Here is a 25,422-nt window from a genome sequence, read left to right on the forward strand (position 1 = left end):
AAGCAAACATGGAAAAATCTGCAGTAATTTTACAAGAATAAAGTCCAAATATTAAGAGCAAAAAGTTGTCAACTGACAAAAAAAGGTTGCAATTTTCCGAACATAATATTACGTTGTGAAATATTGTGAAATAAATAATTAGCTTTTGGCATTGTCAAATATCCGTTGCTTCAAGGAAACAACTTCCAATATACCCCAATTTTAAAATAATACCTTACGTTTATGTCACGTACAGCCTGAGAAATTAGTGATTTTAGTCTCCATTTTTTTTTTTACTCAAAAACAGTATTTATTTAGTGAAATAATATCACACCTATAATATTTATTCAGTAAATAATCATGTCGTTTTCAGAATTATTTCAACTATGGTTCTCAATGTACTAGAAGTTACCCAGTGGCAGAGCCAGACATTTTTCATTGGAGTGGCCAATGTGGTACCATTACTCACATAGGGGTGGCAATAAGTTGATGCCTGAAATATCTAGATGGCCAGTGGGGTGGCCGGGGAGTGGCCAATGGTGGCCACAGCCAGTAGCTCCGCCACTGAAGGTACCTTATGGCATAGGTTCCCAAAGTGGTTCCCAATTGTCATTGGGAGTACGTGAATAAAAATGAAAAACAATTAGTGCCCAACACTCACAATTATGAGCGCACTTGAACGCCTCATAGCACAGAGTGCACTGTCATAGCAGAAAGATGGAAGGAGACACGGCATGAAGTTCTTCATTGCTCTGTGTGAGTTTTATGAATAAGTAAGTAAGTTTGATGATTATATTGTGTATTAAGAGTGGTTAATCTTGAAGGTTTCATTTATATTGGTGTTCCAATCCCCGCACTGTGAAAAACTGTTAATGTACTGTATGTGCGTGTCAGGATGAGAGAGTTAAGATTCCCCTGAAAATGAGGTTTTATTGTTGCTTGTATGTATTTTTGTACTTTAGATACTGCTTAATCATGTTTGTTCAACTTTGCGTTTCAATTTGGTATCAAATTAATATGCAGATTTAAATCATAGCATTGCAAGTGGACAAAAGTGAAGCTCAAGTTCAACCCATTCAAAGGGAAGGATCCCAACATCTGGCTGAAATAAAAGATATGTTGGACGAACACTTACTTTATTTATCTCCAACAGAAATTCACATCTTATCTATTTATTAGTGCTCATGTAAAACTTTTAACAGAATTTGACCATGCACAATACAAATTTTTGAACCAGAATTACTTACTATAAAAATGAATTAACCAATTAATCATGTTTAATAATTCAATTTATTGAAATGTAAACACGTTTTATGTTTTTTAAGTGTGCAGCAGTAGGGGGTACATAGCTTCAAGTCAAATGCCAGAAGGGGTACGTGACTGTAAAAAGTTTGGGAAACACTGATGTACAGTAAATCCAATTAATCTGTTCCGCACACCCACAAATTTTAACGCTATTCGAACAAGTTTGCATTGGGAGAGTAATGTTCTTCTGATGAGCTGGGCTATAAAATCCTCCATCTTGGCAGTCAAATACAATCATTCAGCAGAGCATAAAAATATCTTTAATGCATTTGACTTGTTGCTGACTCCAGCGCTAGCTGGTGCTGCTGTTTGTGTAATTCAATAAAGTTAAAAAAACAACAACTTTTCCTCTTTGTAGAACGAGAGCAGCGACAAGCACCTTCCTGGTGGAGTACTATGGCGCCTGCCCTATGACATTTCTGTGTATTAGATTGCAAGAACAATGATGTCACACTTACATTAAATACATTACACAAGCTGTAGAAAGTCCTGGCGTATAATAAATGTTTCTGCAAACAGTATATTATTGGTGACATGTTGACAAACAGAAATGAACATCCGAGTTAGCGTACTCAGTGTAGTGCGGTAGACTCAGCTTGTACACTAAAGCTGAGAGGAAAGACTGTCCGCAGCCTCATCTCAGGATAGTGACATGACTTGTGTTTTTTTTTTTTTAAGGTGTATTCATTTTCTACTGTACACTATATGATTTTCCAAAAGGCTTCAAATTTTTGCAGCATTCCTCTTAATTATCTTCTGTCTGTTATAGCATTGAAAGATCTGTGAATGAACCACTTAAAAAACAACGTAAAATTGACCAGCTTCAGTACACATGTACAATACACACACGCACACACACTTACTAAAGATGTCTTCTGATAGGCCTGACCAGGTGTGAGTCTTGCCAGGCGAGCCTCATAATTGGCTTTTAGTTTCTGATTCAAATGTGAAGCTTCTTCAATGGGTGTCAGCTCCCTGAAACACACACAATATATAAAACCTGTTTAAGACCTTCCAATTGTGGTTTTTACCATTTTTAAGCCATCTAGACATGAAATAACACCCCTACGGTCACCTTTATACTCCTATTACCCAATATAGTAGACATGATAAGCGATAATAAGACATAATAACTGTCATTATGCACTACTGCTGGCTTTGTTTACAACACATTGCGTGACTCTTATGCGCAGGCTATGAGATCACTGCAGGGACACAAGAGACGGCCGCCACTTGAAGCACAGCAAGCTACCGAGCCAACTAGTTAACCTCCAATTTATTTATTGTAAACTTAAGAAAGGGTTTCAAACGGAGTGGGGAAGAAGGACAAAGTAAGAAACCAAAAACTTACCACTTCCACACAGAATGGGAGAACTTTTTTCAATCTGTCATGTCGGACATGCCATGTCTGAGAATACTACATAGGACTTGTCTTTCCATAATTTTTTTTTACTAATAATAGGGCTATAGTCAAGCACAACACAGCTATCATTTATTAATGAATACATTTTTGAAAGAGTATGATAGAGCTAGGAGCAATGTTCGAACCGAGATGTAGCGAGGGACGTACCTCGGTTTTCGTTACTAATTCATTCCAAAACGTCATTCATTAGGACAAAATAAAAACCTAATTAATCCATTCCAGACCCCCAAAAAGAAGAACAAAAAAAATACATTTAATAGAGAATAATTATAGTTTTACATAACTTTTTCACTTTCGATACAATACTGATATTGCAACCTTGAATATTGATACTGATATTAATCCGAAATCAACATGAATCATGTGATAGAATCATATGTATTTTATTATTTATTTTGTAGTGTGGAATATTAGAAAAGCAGCAATCATACATACTTTTATGACAAAGGTTTGATCAAGTGATATTACTCAAACAGAACAATCAGCAACAGTAGATATGAGAAAAACTTACCCATTTATTTCTTTATGCATGTGAGGTATAGTTTTATCCACAACGTAGTGGCGGCTAGACATAATATAGCATGGTTCCAAGTTCTCAATGAAGCATTTCAACCCGACATTTCTCACCACCAACAAGGGCTGGCTCTTTTCTGTTAAAGTGAATTACTTTGTGCCGTCCTGTGGGAGTTTCCCGTGTGATGCCGCTTCATGTTCGCAGTGAGGTTGGTCATAGTAAATTTCCCCAGTGTTGTGCCACCATGATAAAAAACTTGTGGATGACAAGTTTTGCACTAAACTGCAATGTCTTTTTACTGCCAATTGGCCGACATTACTCCTGCTCCTTGCTACTTTGTTAGCAAGCTAGCAAACACTGTTATTTGTCATCACATGGGCTCTATCCGGTTGCGACTGGATAGATGTGCTGGGGCAGAGTCTGAAATGGACTGCTTACATCAGGAGTGCCAATTTTGGAGATGTAAGATGCAGGGCGATATAATCCAATATTGTATTTTTTTCGGATCGGGACATCCCCATTTTTACATGCAGAAAACAATGTGAAATAATTACAAATGAGGAATGGATGGAACTTATTGTTAATGAGGACTTCACTTCGTTCACTTCACGTCTTGTTAAGATGGAATTCAATGGTGTTTCTCACCTTCTTTATCAAAACACTGGCACTCCCAACTTTCTTTGGCCCCGTTGCGGGTTATTTAGCTGTCGCACTCCATAGAAAAATTCATGGACGGTGAATCAACAATGTGTACGGTGCTTTGTTTGGCTCCTCCGTTTGGCAAAATGACAAGGACAGGACAGGACAGGACAAACAGACTTGCAATCGTATACAATAACCGAGACGGTGTACGAAAACCAAGTTTGACTGTATTTGTTTGTTTCTTTTTTTTTTTTAAGATTCGGTTATGTGGATTAATAACAAAAACCAAGGTACCACTGTACTGTAGTAAAAATAATGTGAACGGTGTACTCACTTTTGTCAGTAGTACCATCTGACCATTTCTCTCATATGTTGCTCTCTTAGATAAAAAAAAACAGACCCTTACTTTTTGCTTGTATCCTGCAACACCACTGTTTGGAGTCTTTGGAAGACATCAGGAGGCAGGAAAGGGGGGCGCAACCGATCGTCAACCTGGCGCTGACAAGTATTTGCAGGACTGGCTGCTTCCTGCTCAGTGCCAACAGGAGCTGTGACGGTGGAGATGGGATTTAAAAAATGGTGAAATATCATGTGACTTTCATTGGATTACTTTTATGTGTGGCGCATCAGGAAGGCTCCAGCATGGTAGGATGGTAAGGTAATTGTAGCAAAGACAATCCGAGGGAGGAACATGACCTAACCTGCATTTATAACAATTGGAAGGCCGACAGTCTGATGACAGCTGAGAGAAGAGGAAGCAGGGGGGTCAGCAGTCTTCTTTACAAAGGACCTGGCTCTCTCCAGACACTGCTCAGCCAGTGTCAACATGCGCTCCACCTCCATCCCAACCATTTCCTTCTCTTCTGAGGCTAACCAGCGATAGTCGTGAATTGGAGATATGAAGAACAGAAAGTTAAAGTGAACACTTTGAAAAGACCAGACTAATGCAACTGTCCAATTTTAAAGTCATATTTGTAAAAATGTATATATATATATATATAATGTAGAGTTTGACCTTACTTTGTGACACAGCATCCTCCAAAAGGGTTTGTGATATGTAGCTGATTGTCCGAAGGTATTCACAGTAAGCGTCCTGCGGGAAGAACACAATACCTTAAGCAGACACAAAATGCAATTTCACTTTCAGCAAAAGTAGGTTTACCAGGAATATTTGAAGTAAAAAAATACATGGATTGATGGATTGCAGGCTTTCATTTGGTTGACAACATAAAACACAATTGCTAATGTTGAACGAGCAAATAATAACCCTGCTGAGGAATTCCGAGAGGCATTTCAACAACAAATTCCAACGTGTTTTTGCTCCAAATAACTATGACATCATGCATTGGCTCCTGACTTATGAGTAGTTGCTTCATAATCTACTATTGCAATCCAATTGTGTCCCATCTCAACATGCTTGTTGGAGTGGGACAAGGTGACGCTCTTATTGGAGTGCAGCAAACTAATATGTGATCATGCTGAGGTAGAATATGCTTTTTATTATACTGATTGATATTACTGAAGATGATGTTACATTTTTTGTTATTAGTAAAGTTACTTCAACTACTTCCACAATGTACAGTGGTGATCTGCTGAAAACATTCTGAACACTACTTTAACATGTGGTGTCCAAAGTCCTGCACGGGGGGAGTTTGTCGTCCGTAACTTGTTTTTTTATTGGCTGGCGGCATGTTCCACAAATAAAATGAAACATGTCCCAAATCAGAATCTTACAAAGGATTAGGGATTAGGGCAGGGGTGTCCAAAGTGCGGCCCGCGGGCCATTTGCATCCCACGGCTGTTTTGTTATTGGCCCGCAGCACATTCTAAAAATATAATTTAACAAAAAAATTAAAAACAACAACAGCAAAATCAGTAACTTTGCAAGAATAAAATATTTTTAAAAAAAGTTGTAATCGAATGAGAAAAAGTCATAATATTATGAGGAAAAATAACATCTTTTTAGTAGCTTAAAGTTGAAATATTAAACAATTTTAAAAAAAGTCATAATATTCCATTCCATTCCATTCCATTCCATTTTCCTCCGCTTATCCGGGTCCGGGTCGCGGGGGCAGCAGTCTCAGTAGGGAAGCCCAGACTTCCCGGTCCCCGACCACCTCCTCCAGCTCCACCGGGAGGACACCAAGGCGTTCCCAGGCCAGCTGTGAAACATAATCCCTCCAGCATGTCCTAGGTCTTCCCCGGGGCCTTCTCCCGGCTGGGCATGCCCGAAACACCTCACCAGGGAGGCGTCCGGACTAGATGCCCGAGCCACCTCAGCTGGCTCCTCTCGATGTGAAGGAGCAGCGGCTCTACTCTGAGCTCCTCCCGGAAAACCGAGCTCCTCACCCTGTCTCTTAGGGTGAGTCTCGCTACCCTACGAAGAAAACTCATTTCAGCCGCTTGTATCCGCGATCTCGTTCTTTCGGTCATGACCCAAAGCTCATGACCATAGGTGAGGGTGGGAACATAGATCGAACGGTAAATTGAGAGCTTTGCCTTCCGGCTCAGCTCTCTCTTCACCACGACGGTCCGGTACAGCGACCGCATTACTGCAGACGCTGCGCCGATCCGCCTATCGACCTCACGCTCCAACCTTCCCTCACTCGTGAACAAGACCCCGAGATACTTGAACTCCTCCACCTGGGGCAGGACCTCAATCCCAACCCGGAGGGAGCAATCCACCCTTTTCCGACTGAGAACCATGGCCTCGGATTTGGAGGTGCTGAGTCTCATCCCAGAAGCTTCACACTCAGATGCAAACCGTCCCAGTAAACGCTGCAGGTCACAGCTCGATGAGGCCATCAGGACCACATCGTCTGCAAATAGCAGAGATGAGATCCTAGTGCCCCCAAACTGGACTCCCTCGACACCTTGGCTGCGCCTAGAAATTCTGTCCATGAAAATTATAAACAGAATCGGTGACAAAGGGCAGCCTTGGCGGAGGCCAACGTTCACCGGAAACAGGCTTGACTTACTACTGGCAATGCGAACCACGCTCCTGCTCCGGTTGTACAAGGACTGAATGGCACGTAGTAGCACGCCACCAATCCCATACTCCCGGAGCACCCCCCACAGGACACCGCGAGGGACACGGTCGAATGCCTTTTCCAGGTCTACAAAGCACATGTAGACCGGTTGGGCAAACTCCCAAGTACCCTCCAGGACCCTTGCAAGGGTGTAGAGCTGGTCCAGTGTTCCGCGACCGGGACGAAAACCACATTGCACCTCCTGTAGCCGAGGTTTGATTAACAGCCGTACCCTTCTCTCCAGCACCCTGGAATAGACTTTCCCGGGGAGGCTGAGGAGTGTGATCCCCCTATAATTGGAACACACCCTCCGGTCACCCTTCTTGAAAAGGGGGACCACCACCCCAGAGGTACTGTTCCCGACTTCCACGCAATGTTGAAGAGACATGTCAGCCAAGACAGTCCCGCAAAATCCAGAGCCTTGAGGAATTCAGGGCGAAACTCGTCCACCCCCGGAGCTTTGCCACTGGGGAGCATTTTGACTACCCCAGATACCTCAGCCACGGTGATGGAACTGTCCACGTTCGTATCCTCAGTCTCTGCTTCCTCCATGGAAGGTATGTCAGTGGGATTGAGAGGGGCCTCAAAGTATTCCTTCCACCGCCCAACTATATTCTCAGTCGAGGTCAGCAGGCTCCCGTAACCACTGTAAACAGTGTGGACCGGGCACTGCTTCCCCTTTCTGAGGCGCCGGACGGTTTGTCAGAACCTCTTCGAGGCCGACCAAAAGTCGTGTTCCATGGCCTCACCGAACTCCTCCCACACCCGAGTTTTTGCCTCGACCACCGCCGAAGCCGCGTGCCGCTTGGCCTGCCGGTACCCGTCAGCTGCTTCAGGAGTCCCACAAGCCATCCATGCTCGATAGGACTCCTTCTTCAGCTTGACGGCAGCCCTGACCTCTGGTGTCCACCATCGGGTTCGGGGCTTGCCGCCACGACTGGCACCGACCACCTTGCGGCCACAGCTCCGATCGGCTGCCTCAGCAATGGAGGCATGGAATAGAGCCCATTCGGACTCGATATCCTCGTCCTCCCCCGTCATAGTCATAATATTACGAGATACAAACAAAACAACAAATGAAGTTTACATTTTTGAAAATTAGGTAGCAGAAAAAGATGACGTTATGAAAATAAAGTCAAAATATGGGTCAAAATTACAAGAAGAAAACTTCCAGGAGTAAAGTTGACATAATTGAAAAGAAAAACCCCAGCAGAAATGGAAAAAAAGCTTTAATTTTACAAGAACAAAGTCAAATTATTACAAGACAAAAGTTGCATCCTTGCGAGAAAAAAAGTCACAAATTTACAAGAATGAACTTGTAGTATTATGAGGGAAAATAGTCATTTTAGTAGCATCAAAGTTGTAAGATTATGAGAAATAAAAAAAACAAAATATAATAGATAATAAAGTCATAATTTTTAAAAAATTATGTTAGAAAAAAGTTATATTATGGGAATAAAGTCAGAATATTACAAAAAGAAAATTAACAAAGATTATTTAAAAAGAAAATAAATAAATAGGAAATTTAAAAAAAAATGCAAAAAGGGGAAAAAAAGACCAAAGAACGCAGTTGAAATGATAGTAGGCTTTTTCACCTAAACCACAAAGCTGAGATGCAGTTTTTTCTTGAAATATATATCACTTCTTAGCATATCTTCACAAAATATCAAACGTTGCATCCTTTTCCCCTTTTCACTATGTGGCCTTACAATGTGTTTAATGCATGTAAAGTATGATATGTGTATACTGTACAGGGTGTACAGGGTAAACGAAAATTCTCATTTTGCATCGCAGTTTATGACGTTAACTTCAATTTTAACCCTTAATTTTTTGGAGGACTTTTTTTTTTTGCCCACCGAAAAACGGGCTGTGTTCAGTCATGCATGCCATTACGCAAGAAATTTTGGTATGGACATCATCCTTCTGTCCATACCAGCATATGGAAATAAAGAAATGCTATGAAAATATTCAATTGTAACTTTAGTGGCTACTTTTTGGAGGCTGTACTATTTGTAGAGACTTAGGTATAAAAGGTTACAATTAAGACGCTAAGAAATTAAGTTAAATGCTGTCAGATAAAAAGCCACCATACTTTATACTTATACTGCTGTATACTTAAAAAATACCACAAACTTTTGGATTGATGATAAGTGTTTAGCTTGTCTTGAACGACTTTTAATGTATTTTAAGGGAAGTGAATATAAAGTGTCCTCAACATTGGACAGTTCGGCTCTAAGTCAACATCAACTGGTGACCTAAACGACAGAAACGAAGACATGCGGGCAACTGGAAGGAGAAATGATGGACAAATGAGAACAGTAGTTAGTTTTGTGACGCGATAGCATAGTGTAGTGACAGCTTGCCATGACAGCTAGTTTACATAAACAGTAGCTTTCGTTTCATGAATGGCGCCTACCTTATGTCTGTTTCCTCCGTCCAGATGTATTGCTATTTTCGCCATTTTCATGGCATTCTGAAGGGGCTTCACGTCAGCTGTAGCCATCTTCAGATGTTTACATTCCCATGTTTATTTGCAACCCTTCTACGACCGTCACTCCTCGACGCTCTGACAGCGACCTGGAAGTATATCTCGGCCGCCATATTGGCTAGGGCAGTGGTGTCGAGTGTTGCCAGATGGGAATTGAAAACTGATCTTAACAGAAGTTTAAAATTATCGTTTTTTGAAGAAAATTATCATACTGCGCCGATTTTACCATCTGCTCCCATCACACAGCACAACAGACCGTGTTTAGTATGGCTATGGCTTCAGTTTTACCGTTCAATAAACTAAAGGCACTGATGGAAAAAAGCTGCCACTGGGAGAACAGCACCCCCACCTGGCTGCAAAAAGGCACTTGAGACAGACGATACGCAACGTTTGTGCTTTAAGGGAATCAAACCGTTTAGTACACTGTGGTAGATTTCGAAATTATAATTTAAAGATGGGCGCGTGAGCCTCGTGAAGCGCTGAGGCTTTCCTTCAAATTGTGCCGGAACAGATTCGGAGCTTTGCCGCTGCAGTGAAAGCAACATTAGCGACATCCGGTGGAAGAAAGAAGTCAAAGCAACCTAAGTCAACGGATACTCCTTTTCCACACTTTCCACTGTGCTTTTAGGGAACTGGAATGAACAGGATGGAACACTGGTGGCCATTACTAATGCACAAAAAACCTCCCCAATGCTCTCCTTACAAAGCCGCATTGTTCAATAGCTTGGTGGTTATTATATATTTTGAGAGGTTTGCTGTACTGTAATCTTGATCTGACCCAGATATGTCGTTTTCTCACCCTGTCACTTTAGCTTGCCTTAAGTGTGAACTCACACAGCTGAGAAGTGAACAGGTGACGGGATAAGAAAGCGCATGCGTTCTATCACCAAACCTGGGTTGCTAGGATACCGCCATCCTCCTCCTTCAAAAACCTCGAGCGCACTCAGCTATTATCTCACGTCATGCATCACAAAGGTCTCTCATAGGACGTCAGGACACACTCTATCTGCAGGCCACCGGAATTCCTGACATTCTCGTGGCATGGCATGACGCTTGGCGGAGCTGCAAATTGAAGTCGTCTTGCCTGTTAAGTGAGGAAGACTGTGGTCCACGCTCTTTCATATCAGCATGCTATATTGCAAACCCAGTGAAAAAACATACGGTACTACGGTGGTCCTTGTTATGAATGCGTTCTGTTCATTCTGTTCAAGTCGAGTTTTAATATGTCGGAACATATACCAAAATTATCTCCTAAGTCACACTGTACACGGAGACATTTTTATAACAATTTTTGTTAAAATTAAGATGTGTTTTGTTGCAGCTGAGTGATGCATCAGCTTATTCCTCCAGCAAATATTGTCCGAGTACACATGCAATAATTGCTGTGACATGCTATCATTGGCCTAATATTTCATATTGCATTTTTTTCCTGATGCTCAGCTCAAAAAGTGCGCAAATCTGTTTTACTACGCCGTCTGAAAATCTCTTGGGAATGCTAGCGGATCAGTGCGACCTCAACGTAGCCACTCCTGTCGTAGTGCTGCTCACGCGGCCACCAGGTTCTCAAACTGTGGCGCTTTCATAGCCGATTTTAAGATGAAAATGTGGACATAGATTATGAGTTTATCTTAAGTTAACACGGTGATAAAACTGCTTTAAACGAGAGCCACATTCGTTGTACACGTAAAGCCAGACTTTTTCTAACCCACTAAAATCACTTTGCAGTATATCCCCCTGCTCAAATACCATTAAAAGACTCCAAAGCAACAGGAAGCTTTGTCTCCACAAAAATAGAATGTCATTTGAGTCTCTAAATGCACTATTTTGGCATTATGAGCTCATCTTTACACCTTTTACTAAAAAAAAAAACTTCAGATCTATGCAGGGAATGGTGTGACTATTCTAAAACACAGCGTTGTACCTCAGTCACTTCACACAAACACACTTTTCAATGGTGCACAACTTTAATAGTCTGTACAAACTCAAGACAATTCTTACCCAAGTTAAATTGTGAAGACCAACCAGTTAAGGCTATTGCTAGCACAGGCCCCCATGTGATACATTTGAGGACACAGGGCTCAGATCCTTGCACCCAGAAAGTAGAAGTACAATTGACAGTGAGCGAGAAGGTGGGTCAATTAGTATACGGCTTTGCTGACCTGTGGCACACAACCCGAGCACTAAATCTAAAAAGGGTGGTACAAAATACATTGGCATAAGACAAAAAATGTTTGAACTTCAAATGTTGATTACAATATGTGCACGAATATTGGCAACCAATCCAAGAACATTCAATTTGGCTTCTTAAAGATTCAAACAACCTGCATGCTGTCATCACCACTACTAGGTCAATGGTCGGACAAGTTTACATTAATCATTAATGCAGCAAATATCCAATATAGACTTGACAGACGCTGAAAGAGCTCTAGAGTAACCTTTTTGTCCATTCAAGTGCTTGTTAAATACTTGTTCAAGCGCCATGTGACTGCATTAGGATGCACAAAGTGTCTAAGACGACCCCTCCACATTTAACACTTCAGAACCAGATTATGGCAGGTATTTTATTCCTCTAGTAAGAGGAGAGCTAAAAAAAAAAAAATGTAGCTGGGCCATGACTCCTGGTAAACTAACAATTCTTGTGATGTTAAAAAAAACCCTGAGTAACATTAATTTCTATGACAACTAAAGTTTGGATTCTGTTATTCTTATGTGCCAAGGTTCTTGACAGTAATGCACCAACTCCAGCTTACCAAATGATAGTCACCATTGTGTGTGTGCAAGGCACCAGCCTGGTCGCCTCTACTTGGAGCTTCAAGGAGGGGCAACGAGGGTGCGAGACAGGAGGGGGAAAAAAAAGAAAAAAAAAAATCATGCACGTAGTGAAAACGCAGTTTGGTTTGTATCCTATTGCGTTCAAATGAGAGTTTGTAGAAGAGAGGGAGGAGAACTGATTGGCTGAATTGATGGACAGCAGGTCTCCACGTCCACTGGTCACCGTGGTTACTGCTGCTTGCATTCGGCAGGCATGGGTTGTCCTTTCTGTATGTGAGAAGGGGTAGAAAGAACAATCATACAGGAGGACAAGCAGGCAGCTCAGGGGGAACTGGGTGACTGCTGAGAGTGATAAGCAGCTAGTTTGGTGCAGCGTAGACAGGCAGGCAAAGTTAGGACGACAGTCAGAGAAGGGAAACCCAGGATGTGAGTTGAGGATCACCGAAACATCTTGGACTACAAAGAGAAGCCAAGTGTAAGCCCAAGAAAGACAGAGCGAGGGGCAGAATCATCAAGGCAGTAAAGAAGGGACTTCGAACGTAGTATGGGGGTGGCCATCCTGAGTTCTCCCTTACCTAAAAATGCATGGGCTGAGAATGATTGGTTATGCCTGTAGGAGAGACAACGTCATGCACACGTTTTAAGAAATCACTGACAATTAAGAACTTAGGCTATGTTCACACTGTAGTTTATAATGCTCAATTCAGATATTTTGTTAAAATCAGATTTTTATTTGTAGTTGTTCACAGTAACAAGTTGACACCCAAAAAAAAAAAAAAAAAGACTTTATATGAACGCAGAGCTTCCGAGAAGTGACGTGCATGTGCAAACACACAACGTCACACGCATTCCCGTGTGTTTATGAAAGTAAAGACTGCTATAGTGTGTGCATAGTAACCCACACCTTTGGAGAACGTATAGGTCAGACATGTTACCTGACCATTCAGACTGCGGCAGATAGAATACATATCGGATTTATGTCTACATAAGAATGAGGCCTGAGTCGCATTTGAAAAAAAAAAATAAATAAAATCAGAATTGTACTGTTCACACAGACATGGAGGGGAAGAAAAAAAAAAAATCACATACAGGTATGAGCAAAAGAAAATTAAAAAACAGAACTGACCTGCAGTGTGAACATAGCCTTACTGTCATGCTTTTAGAAATTAAGTGCTTGAAGACAATGACAAGTACCACAAATCAAAATGAACTGAGGTCTCTAATACTAGAGCCAACTCACAACTACAGTTATAGGCACTTTGGCAATTGAGGCAAGGAAAGGAGACACTAACAAGAGAAACACTTGATCAGAATCAGTTCAGTGTGAGTGGCCATCTGCTAATCAATTTGATTGGAAGAGATAAGAAGAGATGGATATGAGAATAATTGGAGCAAAGAAATCCCTTAATACAATGCACATATGACATCGGAACAATCCCATTGGATGACTGGCAAGTTCTAGAAGTTCTAATTTAGTAGAAATGACTATTTAGAGTGAGAGAATTCAAAGATATTGAAGTACAGTATCTCCAGATTAAAAAAGTCCATGCTGGTTAATACATAAGCGCATATACTGTATCTTCAGATACAGTATGTGCATTAAGAGGAAAACTGCACTTTTTTGGGGGGGAATTTTGCCCATCATCCACAATGTGACACATGAACACACATCTTTTCTGTGCGTATATAAAAACGTAAAGAGGCAGTCACGAATGCACGTAATGGGATGCAAATATTCCACCTATAATGTGTTCTGAAAAACCTCCAAAAAACCAACAATGCTCAATTTACATAATGTGAACTGCATATAACCAAGCTACAGCGTTATTCTTCTTCTTAACATGGCTACACTTTAGAACTATTTTACTGGCGTGTAGTGTTCGTTTCTATGTTGTCGATGTGAAATCAATGCGTCCTGGAAGGTAGTTCCGGTAATGCTTAAAATGACCAAAGAACAGCAAAATAATGTTACCTGGCCACAGCACGTACATAAAATGATAAAAAGGTGGTTTAAAATCACTGCGTGCTGTGTGTTCCACAGTACATACACAACAACGGACAGGCAGGTGACAGTGATGATCACAACGGGGCATGACAGCAGTATAACAAAATCGTTTTATTAAGTAGTGTTCCCTCGTTTATCACGGGGGATAGGTTCCCAAAATAGCCCGCAATAAGTGAAATCCGCGAACTAGCCAACTTTGTTTGCAATTACTGTATACGTTTTAAGGCTGTAAAACCGCTCACCATGCACTTTTCTCAGACTGGCATGAACATTTTCTCACATTTCTCTCTTGTTGTTGTCACACTGTCAAAGTTCAAATTTTGTTTTAATTTTTATGATCAATCTAGTAGATTGGACACAAGATATTGACTCTCTCTGACCGTGCCTCATCATGGCGCCGTACGGCTGTAGCGTTTTTGAATCTTTGTTAAAACATATTGCTCCTGCCGCCGTCGTCCTCCTCCTACTCCTTGAACCGAAGATTCATTGAGCAGCTTAGCTTCTTCTATTGTTTATTGGCGGTTGGCAAGCAGCTCACACAGTAAGCTAGTTTGCTCGTGACTACTGACCACAGCAGGAAACCACGCGAAGATTGCTTGACAATGGTCTACAGCCATCAAGGACGCAATGGGCGGGTTCTCCCTGAGCCAAAATGGACTTTTGTGGCTCTATATATACCCGGCTATTGTCTACTGTGGGTTCCTAATATGCTCGTACAGGCATGTAAACACAAACTGAGACAAGTGCAGCTGCACACGTCTTCAACATGAGTATACAACACCCTCTACTGGTTGCAGTAGTAAATACAATAACAGACACATACAACAGAGCACCGATAGATCGCTGTAATACACCACAAGGACGCAGAACACAATACGAGTTCATATGGTGTTAAAAAAAAAATCAGCAAAAACAGCGCATCCGTTAAAGGTGAACTGTGATGTAGCGAAGGAACAGTGTAAATACTATTTTAAAGTGTTTTTTTTCCCAAAACATTTTTTGCTGAGAACTTTAACCATCTCTTTTCACGTTAGGGAGCAAGCAAGTATTACAAGCCTTATAGTAAGCTGGCTCTCCAGCCCAAATAACACCTGTATAATGTGACCCTGATAGTAAACGCTAATTTACTCAACTTGAATTCTTTAAAACAAGTCGGGGCGACTCTTTTAGGTGTTTCGCCAGGTTCGTAGCGTTTCCTCCTTAGGCATGAATACTCGGCATTTTGTAAATTTATAATTGCACTGCATTCATCTGCATCAAATGCGAAGTATCTCCAAACGTGATGCCTGCTACCTGGCTCTTCGATAAGCCGAGCTCATGTGCTTTCACACACTTGTTAAAACCATTTTTAAGACAGCAGGCATTCATATGTATTTTCATATGTAGAAATTTCATGTGAAATATAAGTGAGGCAGCACTACACGATAATAATAATAATAATAATGATACAGACCCTCGGGTCAAAATTTCCCTCGTCGTCGTAGTCGTCATCATCGTCGTCGTCGTCGTCGTCGCCTTCATCATCATGCTCCTGACACACAAAATAAATGTTAGTCAGTAATAAGTTGAATTGTGCTTCAACACTGTGTCCGAAAACAAAAGCATGACCATGATTTACAAAGGTGTGCCTGCACAATATAGTGAGGACTTAAGAAGAATCACAAAATTAGAATGGCTGACAAAAAATCTGATGTAATGCCAAACATACTGCCAAATGGTGTCAAAAAGCTATGTCAGAGTCCAATGTCAAACCGTGTTTAACATGCCGACTATTTTACACCACACATGAGAATTGCCAGCCATATAATAAACAGTTAAATGAATACAACGTCATAGCCTGTGAGTTAACGTTGGAAATAAAAGGACCAACCTCTTCGCCTTCTTCAAGTTCTTCATCAAACTGTGTGAAGAAAGAAAGCAATATGATGACAACGCGTCACACGCATCACATCTTGACGCGCTCACTCACACTCTCGTCGTCTTCTAGTGCCTCTCCAGTGAAATACAGCACTGCTCTGGGAATTATTCTCTCGCGAAAGAAATGGCCAATTTCAAAGTCCGTGGTTAGGGTGAACTCCGAGTCTTCGTCCTGGAAAACAGAAAAGCCATTAAAGCCTGGTAGCTACCAGTCTGAGCGCCAAGACAATACAACTATTCATGGGTTTCATAAAAATGAAGCACATTAACTCACCAGTTCACCATCGGGTGAAGCTGTAAAGGAAAACAACGTCAAAAGTAGCTCAACAAAAGACTCGTTATGCACAGCTGAGAACTGGACAAAATGGATCGTGGATGATATGTCCAACTTAGAAGTAAAATATACCCTAAATACAGTATAAATAATATAAATACAGTACATATAATATCCTAGTAATACATCATTAGTACCATAATACATTAAATATTTATTTTTGTTATTCTACTTTATAAAGCTGATCTACTTGAGACCCTTGCACAGGCTGGTTCTTGGTGCTCAGACCCTAAATAAACAGCAGTTTCAAAAGGTCATATGTATTGCTATCGCTCAGTGCTTGGGCCATAATGAATACATGTGATAAATATACATCTACATCTTCTCTGCACTCACCTTTGACAGGGTTGAAGAAGTTGAAAAAGGAATCGTTGGGAACCTGCTTTGTGACTGTACGGACGGTACCACGGCCTTTGTGCTTCTGTTTCTTCTTTATAATTTTTACTGTCACATCTTTCCCCCTGAGCCAATCTATCTGACATCTAGGGAGATCAGGAAAAAGAGATCATCATCGGTTATAGGGTTGCATACTTGGCACAACTGTTTTCCTGTTGGTCAACGGTGGTACATGGTCTCACACCAAACTTCACTTCCTTTGTTAGCAACAGTTGAGCCTATGTTAATTGTGCCCTCTACTGGTTGCTGCCAAGTAGTGAAATTGAGTATGCCTCCACTGCTGCAAATACCACAACTTGTCTGGGTGTACTCAGATGCATACCGTGCACTTTTCCCCTCTCTTGGCCCCTTCTGGCCTGTGCTCACACTGAGGCAATGCCCTCATGGTCATGCCTTCATCACAGGGCATGAGTGGAAACTGGCTGGGTTAGCTTTGTTTAGCAGAGCATTCTAGTAAGCGCATGTTTACACCATGTAGTGTTTTACCACTTATTAATAAAATGAGTGGAATTGCATCTGCGACTATTTCTTCCTTTCGAGGTCTGGACCGTTTAGTCCAGGGGTGTCCCAACTTTTTCCACAGAGGGCCACATACTGAAAAGTCAAAGGATGAGGAGGCCACTTTGATATACAGTACAGTATTACAGGGCTTTGTGTTATTATTTGTTAGCAGTGTCAATATTAAAGCTTTTTCTCTGGAGTTTTTTTTTACTTTAATTATATTTCTACCATGTGCTGCCCCCCCCCCCCCCCCCCCAAAAAAACAAAACAAAACAAACAAAAAAAACACTAGCCACGTGGACATGTTGCTTTTGTTCCTCAAAAAATACAACTTGTCAGTATTGTACACTGCTAGTACTACTGCTACTATTATTACTGAAAAACCCCTATTGACTTCCATTATAAGCACCATTTTTTACCGCATTGTAATTAGACAATAGAAACAAGCATTTTCTAATTTCAGGATTTCATTTTGTTGAAAAATAGTCCTATTTCAAGATTCAAGAGTTTTATTGTCATATGCATAGTAAAACAGGCAGTTATAATTTGTCATATTTGCTGTTTAGAATGAGGCTGGACAGTTTTCACATTGTAGGTGTTTCGTACAGGATTTTGTGACACTGTTGGGTTCTGGTGGGGGCAGGGATGCAAGAAAAACTGCACTTAAAAAAAAAAAAGTCCATAATCCTTATGAGAGACAAAAAAGTCCATAATCCTTATGAGAGACGTGAATCCACGTCTCTCTTTTCTGTGGGTTTTAAAGATATAAAAACAGATAAGAGACGCAGCTCATTAATGTAATGGGATGCACCTATACCGCCGACAAAGCTAGCTATTAAAAAACACCTCCAAAAAACATTTTATCGTTTTATATACATGCTGTGACAGGCACATTTAGGATAATGTAATACTTGCAGCATTTTGCCATACTTTGGTCATTTTAAGCATTACCGGAACGTCCTTCCTGGGCGCATTGATTTCACATAGCAACAGAAATGAACGCTACACCTTGCGTTAACTTTTCCTAACTCAAAAATAAAAACTCAGCAGCAGCTCCAATATGTTGCGTTCGCTTTCGGTAGTGGCCTGATGCATTGTCAGCGCGGCACTGACGCACTGTGAGCCATGTGTGGTGAATCTAGTTGCGAGCCGACTAGTAGCTAGCGGGTGTGGTGTCACTACAGCAGCAACATAGTTCTTGAGCGTAACAATGTTAGTAACAATAATAAGAATGTCGTGACAGCTTGGTTAATATACGGGTCACTTTAGCTAAATGGAGTATTGGCAGTCTTTGGAGGTTTTTTTTTTTTTGGTGCCATTACATGTATTCATAACTGTTTTTAGACGCGTGCTCACGTCTTACAGAAGCCCACGCGCACGACATGCATAAACCTTGGGGACCCCAGAGGGTTAATTAACAGACACTTTATTCACTGACACAAAAGGTCCACACTCTATAGTGGGGAAATAAATGTAAAAGGTAAACAATGGAATTCTAAAATATTTTAACAAAATTTGGGACAAATTAAAACAGATTTTTTCATAGAGCCCTATAAGAGAAATCACATGAACCAAACGTTCTGGGCTGTAAGCGTGAAGCGGTCCCAAGCACAGTGCAACTGACCTAGTGCAAGGACACCATCAATGATATACTAGTAATAATTAAGCCATCTAGGATGCCCATTCATACTTGGGTTTTTTGTGGGACCAAAAAAAAAAAAAAAAAAAAAGTGAAAAGTTGCAAAAAGGTAAAGCTACAAAATTGGAATTGAAGACAAGCCCCTTTTGTTTCAACATGCACCACATGCAAATGGTATTCTAAACAAGCTGCTGTTGAGTTCATTGTCTTACCCCTCACAGTCGATAATCTCTGGGCCCTCAAATGAGAAAGGATCTGAAGAGTCAGGCTCGGACTTCATCTTGTAGATTTTAGTGAGAACTGCATTGTTAAAGTAGCCGTTGGACTCAAAGTGGAACTCTAATGTGAAACTCTGAAAGAACAAACTTATTAAGATTAGATTAATTCTTCTCATTTGTGCTAATATTTAAAAAAAAACAATAAAAAACAGTATTGACCATAGGCTGTTCTGGTTCAGAAAACTTGACTTTAATATCCCTCAGGTGCTTGAGGATGGGCTCGTCGTATTCCTGACAACAAATAAATAACAGTGAGGTCTACAGACCAATGTTAAATGCGGTGTAGGGTTGAACATGTAATTGAAGAAACGTACTTGGATCATGTCGCTGAGCATATCTACACTCTTGAATATGGTGAGCCAGAATTCCGGAATGCCTTTTGGGTCTTCCACTGGCGCGGCATCCTCCTTCTTAGGGGCATCAATTGCTATTTTTTCCTTTATTTGTTCCTACAGCAAGACCAGAACTTGTCAGTTTGGAGAAATCTGAGGTCTGTTGCATGAAAGTAGGATTCAGACATCCAGGGTAGATGACTGAGCTCCCTGATCAGTGCCTTAAATAGACCCCCGCTATTGACCACGCAGTGACCAATTCACCATGGCAACCACAGCGGCTTACTTTCCGTCAGAATCTTCAAGGAAGGCTTATGAGGAGGTAAAAGAGCATATTAAAAAAAAAAAAGAAAAAAAAATGGCAATACAGCCACAAGTCATAAAACCAAGAGACAAAGTGTGGCAAAGTATTGCAGAGGCGGTCTTTAATTGTTTAAATAGTGCACAAATACACACTCACTGCTCCACCGAGGCCATCACAATTACAATTCATCTTATATTTGTTGCTTGTTAACAAATCATGAACAGCAGTGTAGAGCAACATTTACGGACTCTATTAGCACACATCATTACTTGCTCGTATCTTCCAGAGAAGGTATACTTCTGGTTTCCCCTCAAGAGCTAAGCTTTCTGAGTGTAGTACACATCAACATTAACCAAGGCAATTAACATCTCAATTACGAATACATTTAAATTGTACTGTAAGTGAAATTGCCTGCAGATGTGAGTGAAATTGTATTGCATATTATATGGGATGTGTATTTTAAATATAGTACGTGGGAGACTGTAAATGGTTAAATAAATGATCTAATGATTGCAACATCTACAATCATTTATCTACATTGGTTGAAATGAATGTTCATGTTTAAATAATGGCAGTGGATGTAGCAAAATGTGATAATGTGTTGTGGGCAGTGGAATAACTTAGTTTCTGTTTATGGTGACTGCTGACTCAGACAAGGGATCAGAAATAGATCCTCGACCATAGCGTGGTCTGGATCAGGCTCCCTCCACAGACTAAATCTCCATGATAAATTATGTCATAACTGATTTTCCACTATCCTACTTTCGTGCAACCGGATCACAGATAAATTGAGCCAAGTTAAATTAAGATATCCCAGGTTAATCCCTTTTCTAGTTTTGTGCAACAGGCCCGTTCTTGGATCTCAAACATTAGTACAAAATGAACAACAAATAAAAACAAAATTATGGTGGAACAGTGAGCCATACTAAAGAATATGTGGAGAAAGTAAGAATGTGAAAATGGGACAATTACTAAAACACGCATTCCAGTGGGTCCAATGTTATATGGACGTCACACAGGTGTTTTATAGGTTGGGTAACAAGGTATGTCTTACAGTTTCTGTCCCTCTTCTGCTGTAAAGTACTCCCCCGCCCCCAAAACCAAAAATAAAAACACCACCGGCTAGCATATTTTACCAATATCGGTTTAAAAGAAGAGACTGTACAAATATTTGTCTACGGGTGATTTGCCTGAAAGGGGTACCAGCAACGGTGCAATTACTTTGAGGGCCATTGACATGCAGACTACAGTGATTTGAAGCTATAGCCATGTCAAAGTATACTGCGAATATATTGAATAAACGGGGGAAACAATGTTTAATACTTTCTTCGTGCCTGTTGTGGAAAAACATGTCAATTTCAGCGCATTTGCGCATCGCCATTTAGTGACATGAACATATTGTCACCAAGGTGATTAATACAAAACTGTGGAACTTACGTTTGAGTTGCTGTGAATCCCCAAGTATAACACCTCATTGTGCACCACCAAATGCATTTTGCTGCATCCAAAACATGTGCTTGGACCCAACTCTGACAAAACGGTACACCTCCTTAAACATAAAACAGCGTACTCCGCACTGTTGTTGAAAGTGAATGGAGGAAGTGTATGTCTGCACTGACACACAATGTGAACTTCGTATTTCTAGGTTAATTCTCCTGCTTTTGGTCAACAATTTAGACTGATTCAAAATCAGAAATATGGTGTAATGTCCGTGATAGGCATTACGATTCAGGTTTATACTTCAGCATTTTATGGAAACACTACAACTGAGATTTCAGTAAACAGTGCCTGCTGCCATTTAATATACTAAAATGAGATTTCTTTCAAATTTTTCATCATAAACAAACAGAACAAGTGATACTTTATTTAAATATGCATACTGGTTAGAAAATAAGTTATGTTTGCTGGCCATGTCATGCTTTTTGTACCTCTTTCAGGAGAATGACCCCTATATGTGTCACAATTTGAAGTTGAACTTAAATTGAATTGAAATTGCTGTTCATGACTTTTACTCCCCAGTGTGTTGTTTTCATGTATGTATGTATGTATGTATGTATGTATGTACTTTATGTATCCCACAGCGGGGAAATTTACTTGTTACAGCAGCAAGCAAGCAAGATACGCAAGTAAAGAGTACAGTGTAAAGGATGCATATGCACATGCAGTCATGTGCATGTACATCGAGCGCACACATACACATAAGGAGTCTCAGAGAAGCGACAGCCATTTTGAAGTCATTGTGTGGTTATGTTAGTAGCTAAACCTGGCCACATCAAAATCATTAGAGGACAACAAACATATCAATGCATGTGTGTAACGCAAGTAGGAAGAGGGCGGACAAAAGTCGCCAAGGACCCAAGATGGACATTTCATTTTGAACGATTCACATCTAGTTTTTTGCACATTTCAAAAATCCATTAGGTGATCTTTGTGGGTGAATAAAAATACATTCTCCTTAAAAGAAAACTGGTGACATAGACATTAGTAGACTAACTTGACTCGTACAGTTTTACTTACAGAAAGCTCTTCCTCCTCATCTTTGTCACTGCGCCAAGCACACTCCTCATCTGTGGGTTCCACTTTGCCAGTGACAAAATCTTGTCGCTGTGAACATCAATAGTGACAATTTTTGACTGTACTAAATATGACCAGGGATAGGTTGAAACATTTTTTTTAACATCTCTTTAGAGAAACTGGGGCTTCGCTCACACTGCAGGTCAATTCCAATTTTTTTGCTCATGTGTGACCTTTTCCATGTCAGTGTGAAGAATACAATTCTCATTTTTTCCAAGTGTGACTCAGGCCTCATTCTTATGTAGATATGAATATATGTATCCAAGGTACTGCAGTCTGAACGGTAAAGTCGCATATATCCGACCTATCAGTCATCGAAAGGCATGTTTTGCTGCGCTTACAAGACTTGAATGAATGCATTCACTGATGTAAGCAGAAGTTACTGTTTATCCGAAAATTAATTTGCAATGTTTATTTCCGTAAACACACGGCATTGCGTGTAAAGTCATGCTTTTGTGCATGTGCGTCACTTCTGAGTTCATATTGACAAGTTGCATTATTTTGAGAATGAACATATAATAAAAACCTGATTTTCAATAAAAATCTGAATTGGGCATCATACCCTGCAGTGTGAACAAAGCCCTAGTCACTGGCTCTGAAATAGCCTTGACAGAGACAATGGCTACTTGTTGTAGTTCTATTCAATGTAGCACCAGGGATGAAGCCTCATTGATGTCAGGCTGGACCAAAGAGGTATCAAGCACAGTGCATCAACATAGCATATACAACAAAAATGTTGTAATGTAAAGAAAAAAAACAGCATTCCATCACAAACACATGATGAGTACCTTGTCATAAAGTGGCAGATAAAGGGCAGCATATTTACGCTCCAGTTCATGGACCTCCTCGTAAAATTTGGCTTCAATGTTGGCATACTGCACCTGAAGCCTTTTCAAGGCATGCACTCGCCTCTTCACTGCTTTGGGAAGCATGCTATAGCAGAGGATAAACATTTATTGTTGTTTGTGCATAGATCTCAATATTTAAAAGGCAAAAATAAGACATTTTAAGTATTATTGCTTTAGGAAAGCAGTCAAACTACCATGCAGTTGTATGTGCCACACTAATCTATGAAATAGTATGTCAAACGCATATACTGTATAATCTAGATGCAAATACCATTTTGCCCAAATATGAGACAGTATTTTTCCCTTAAAAAAAACAACAAAAAAAAGTCTAAAAAGATATGTCATATTTTCTTTTCTTTTTTTCTGAATGAGAAAATGTGCTCTATACACCCATGTGGCAGAGCTTGGAATATTTGAGTAATATGTAATAGGTCACCAAAGCTGCCCAATCACATCCCTACTTTATGCTACACTTACATTTTTACTGTGCAGCCTTTTTTTCCGCTACACTTACATTTTTACTGTGCAGCCTTTTTTTCCGATGACAAAAATACCTGATAATAGTAATCAATAAAGCAATAAGAGTCAAACAACTGTCAAGCAGATACAACATCCAAAATTATTTTCCACTTCACTGATATTGAAAACATGTTTTATTTATTTATTTATTTATTTATTTACATTTTTCTGGAAAAAAACAGACTTTAAAATGTGGATTTGTCATTTATATGGGTCAATATGGTCATTCATCTCTACTGACCTTTCCAAAGTATGGAAGTTACCAGGTTTGTCCATCTGCCCGGCAGGATTTTGCAACCCCGGCTCACCTTTACCTATTAAACCAGCATTGTAGTTAAAAGAGTATAATTACAAACAATGCCAAACGTGTTCATCTGGATCACAATATACCATCAATAAAACAAAACACACAAAAAAATATAAGACGTAAGGTGGTAAGAGGTGAAAGATAAGTCGTATTTACCTTTATTGACCTCCATTACAATTGCAGCTCCTTCCTGTGATTAAGAAAAACAGATCAATGTAACATGAGTACAGACAGTAACAAGTTGGGACCTGTCAGACAAGCTTAAACTGTCACTAACAACCCCCACGTATCTGACTCATTAGGTGTTAACTATAACAAAACAATACAACGTTAGTACAAAGAAGGACACGCAAGGAGCGCAGGTGTGACGGATAGAAGGTGTTGAGCAAGCGTAGGCCGATGACGCATTGACACGCTGGTGTCAGCTGGGCTAAACTACGACGAATAAAGTTAGCATGTACTCAAACGAAAACGCACGATTGCCAACCATGACGGTCACACAGTGACACTGGAATACGTCATTCTTCTAGCGAGTGTCGACTGTCCAGCCAGCATACACTAATGGACGCCAAAATGAGCGGCGCCACACGTTTGACAGCTGCTAAAGTGCTAGCTGACGAACAACAAAGTACGAGGCAAGGTGCTGTCAACAATCACTAAGCTGCCAGCAAGTTGGAAAAAAACCACCGCAATTCACAAAAGTCGCTCAGGATAAACATCCGCAAATCGTAAGATGACAACGATACGGTGCCCTTTTGTTGTCATGATGAAAACTGGTCGATTAAAATACAGCTGTTGCTCATAGCTAGCAACACAGACAAGCTACTAGCAGCTAACTACCGTTAGCTGCCCAGTTTGGTAAATAAAAATAAAAAAAAACATTAAAGTGGCGACAAAGTAACTTTACGACAGTTCATCCACGGTCTTTTAAATGAGTGCGGAGACTTGTAGTACGGTCTAAAATGCTTGTTGCGATAACCTACCACCGATAAGAGGGAATCGTACCTTCTTTCGCTTGGCGATCTACACAAGTCGCTGCCCTCACGCGTCTTCGATTCTTCTTCATGGGTTTCAGACCTGATATTACACCAGTGTACTACTGCCCTCTACTGATTGATATTAATTTGTTTTTGCCCCGTAAACAAATTATGTTTTATCAAAAGGTGACCCTGTATTATTACACATATACAGTATTATAGTTAGGTATTAATTCAAAGAAATTCTATTTGAATGAGAATCCACATAGCGATGGCGTAGTTAAAGCGTGCAATGATACTGTGTGGCCACGGAGTCAGAAGCTGTCATTATTATGTCAA

At 40.4% G+C, this 25,422-nt stretch overlaps 2 protein-coding genes across 7 annotated transcripts in view; both read right to left on the reverse strand.

The window, feature by feature from the left end:
• The window catches only part of vps9d1 (VPS9 domain containing 1), a 28,016-nt gene extending 18,262 nt beyond the window's left edge, over positions 1 to 9,754 (reverse strand). The window contains exons 1-5 of one of the 3 annotated variants that reach the window (XM_054775453.1): positions 9,309 to 9,754; positions 4,884 to 4,956; positions 4,565 to 4,732; positions 4,270 to 4,411; positions 2,148 to 2,259 (exon numbers count right to left, since the gene is read on the reverse strand). In XM_054775453.1, the coding sequence (XP_054631428.1) occupies positions 2,148 to 2,259; positions 4,270 to 4,411; positions 4,565 to 4,732; positions 4,884 to 4,956; positions 9,309 to 9,395 (582 nt within the window). In that variant the 5' untranslated portion in view covers positions 9,396 to 9,754. The remainder of the gene's footprint in view (positions 1 to 2,147; positions 2,260 to 4,269; positions 4,412 to 4,564; positions 4,733 to 4,883; positions 4,957 to 9,308) is intronic. The other 2 variants (XM_054775452.1, XM_054775454.1) reach the window with 2 other exon arrangements.
• A 2,209-nt stretch (positions 9,755 to 11,963) lies between these two features.
• nap1l4a (nucleosome assembly protein 1-like 4a) lies at positions 11,964 to 25,167 on the reverse strand. 4 transcript variants are annotated; one of them, XM_054777272.1, is made up of 15 exons: positions 25,112 to 25,167; positions 24,263 to 24,296; positions 24,041 to 24,113; positions 23,221 to 23,365; positions 22,376 to 22,462; positions 19,537 to 19,671; positions 19,382 to 19,453; positions 19,157 to 19,296; positions 16,745 to 16,890; positions 16,349 to 16,368; positions 16,127 to 16,246; positions 16,028 to 16,057; positions 15,611 to 15,688; positions 12,728 to 12,762; positions 11,964 to 12,419 (listed from the first exon to the last, which is right to left on the reverse strand). In XM_054777272.1, the coding sequence occupies exons 2-14, from the start codon at positions 24,276 to 24,278 to the stop codon at positions 12,757 to 12,759; spliced, it is 1,068 nt and encodes a 355-aa protein (XP_054633247.1). In that variant the 5' UTR covers positions 24,279 to 24,296; positions 25,112 to 25,167; the 3' UTR covers positions 11,964 to 12,419; positions 12,728 to 12,756. The 4 variants fall into 4 exon arrangements, with proteins under 4 accessions (XP_054633247.1, XP_054633246.1, XP_054633244.1 ...); XM_054777271.1 differs by lacking the exon at positions 12,728 to 12,762 and having other exon boundaries at positions 25,115 to 25,167; XM_054777269.1 differs by lacking the exon at positions 12,728 to 12,762 and having other exon boundaries at positions 25,112 to 25,166.
• Positions 25,168 to 25,422: the final 255 nt, after the last annotated feature.

This window comes from Dunckerocampus dactyliophorus, chromosome 5 (assembly GCF_027744805.1).
Source record: "Dunckerocampus dactyliophorus isolate RoL2022-P2 chromosome 5, RoL_Ddac_1.1, whole genome shotgun sequence".
NCBI lineage: Eukaryota > Metazoa > Chordata > Actinopteri > Syngnathiformes > Syngnathidae > Dunckerocampus > Dunckerocampus dactyliophorus.

Excerpts from the sequence above, each read along its gene's own strand:
- nap1l4a (XM_054777271.1), bottom strand. Across the intron at positions 19,672-22,375 it reads ATGAGGAGGAAGAGCTTTCT|GAACAAATAAAGGAAAAAAT; the intron begins GTAAGTAAAACT and ends GTCTTGCTGTAG. Across the intron at positions 16,369-16,744 it reads CTTCTTCAACCCTGTCAAAG|CTTCACCCGATGGTGAACTG; the intron begins GTGAGTGCAGAG and ends TTTCCTTTACAG.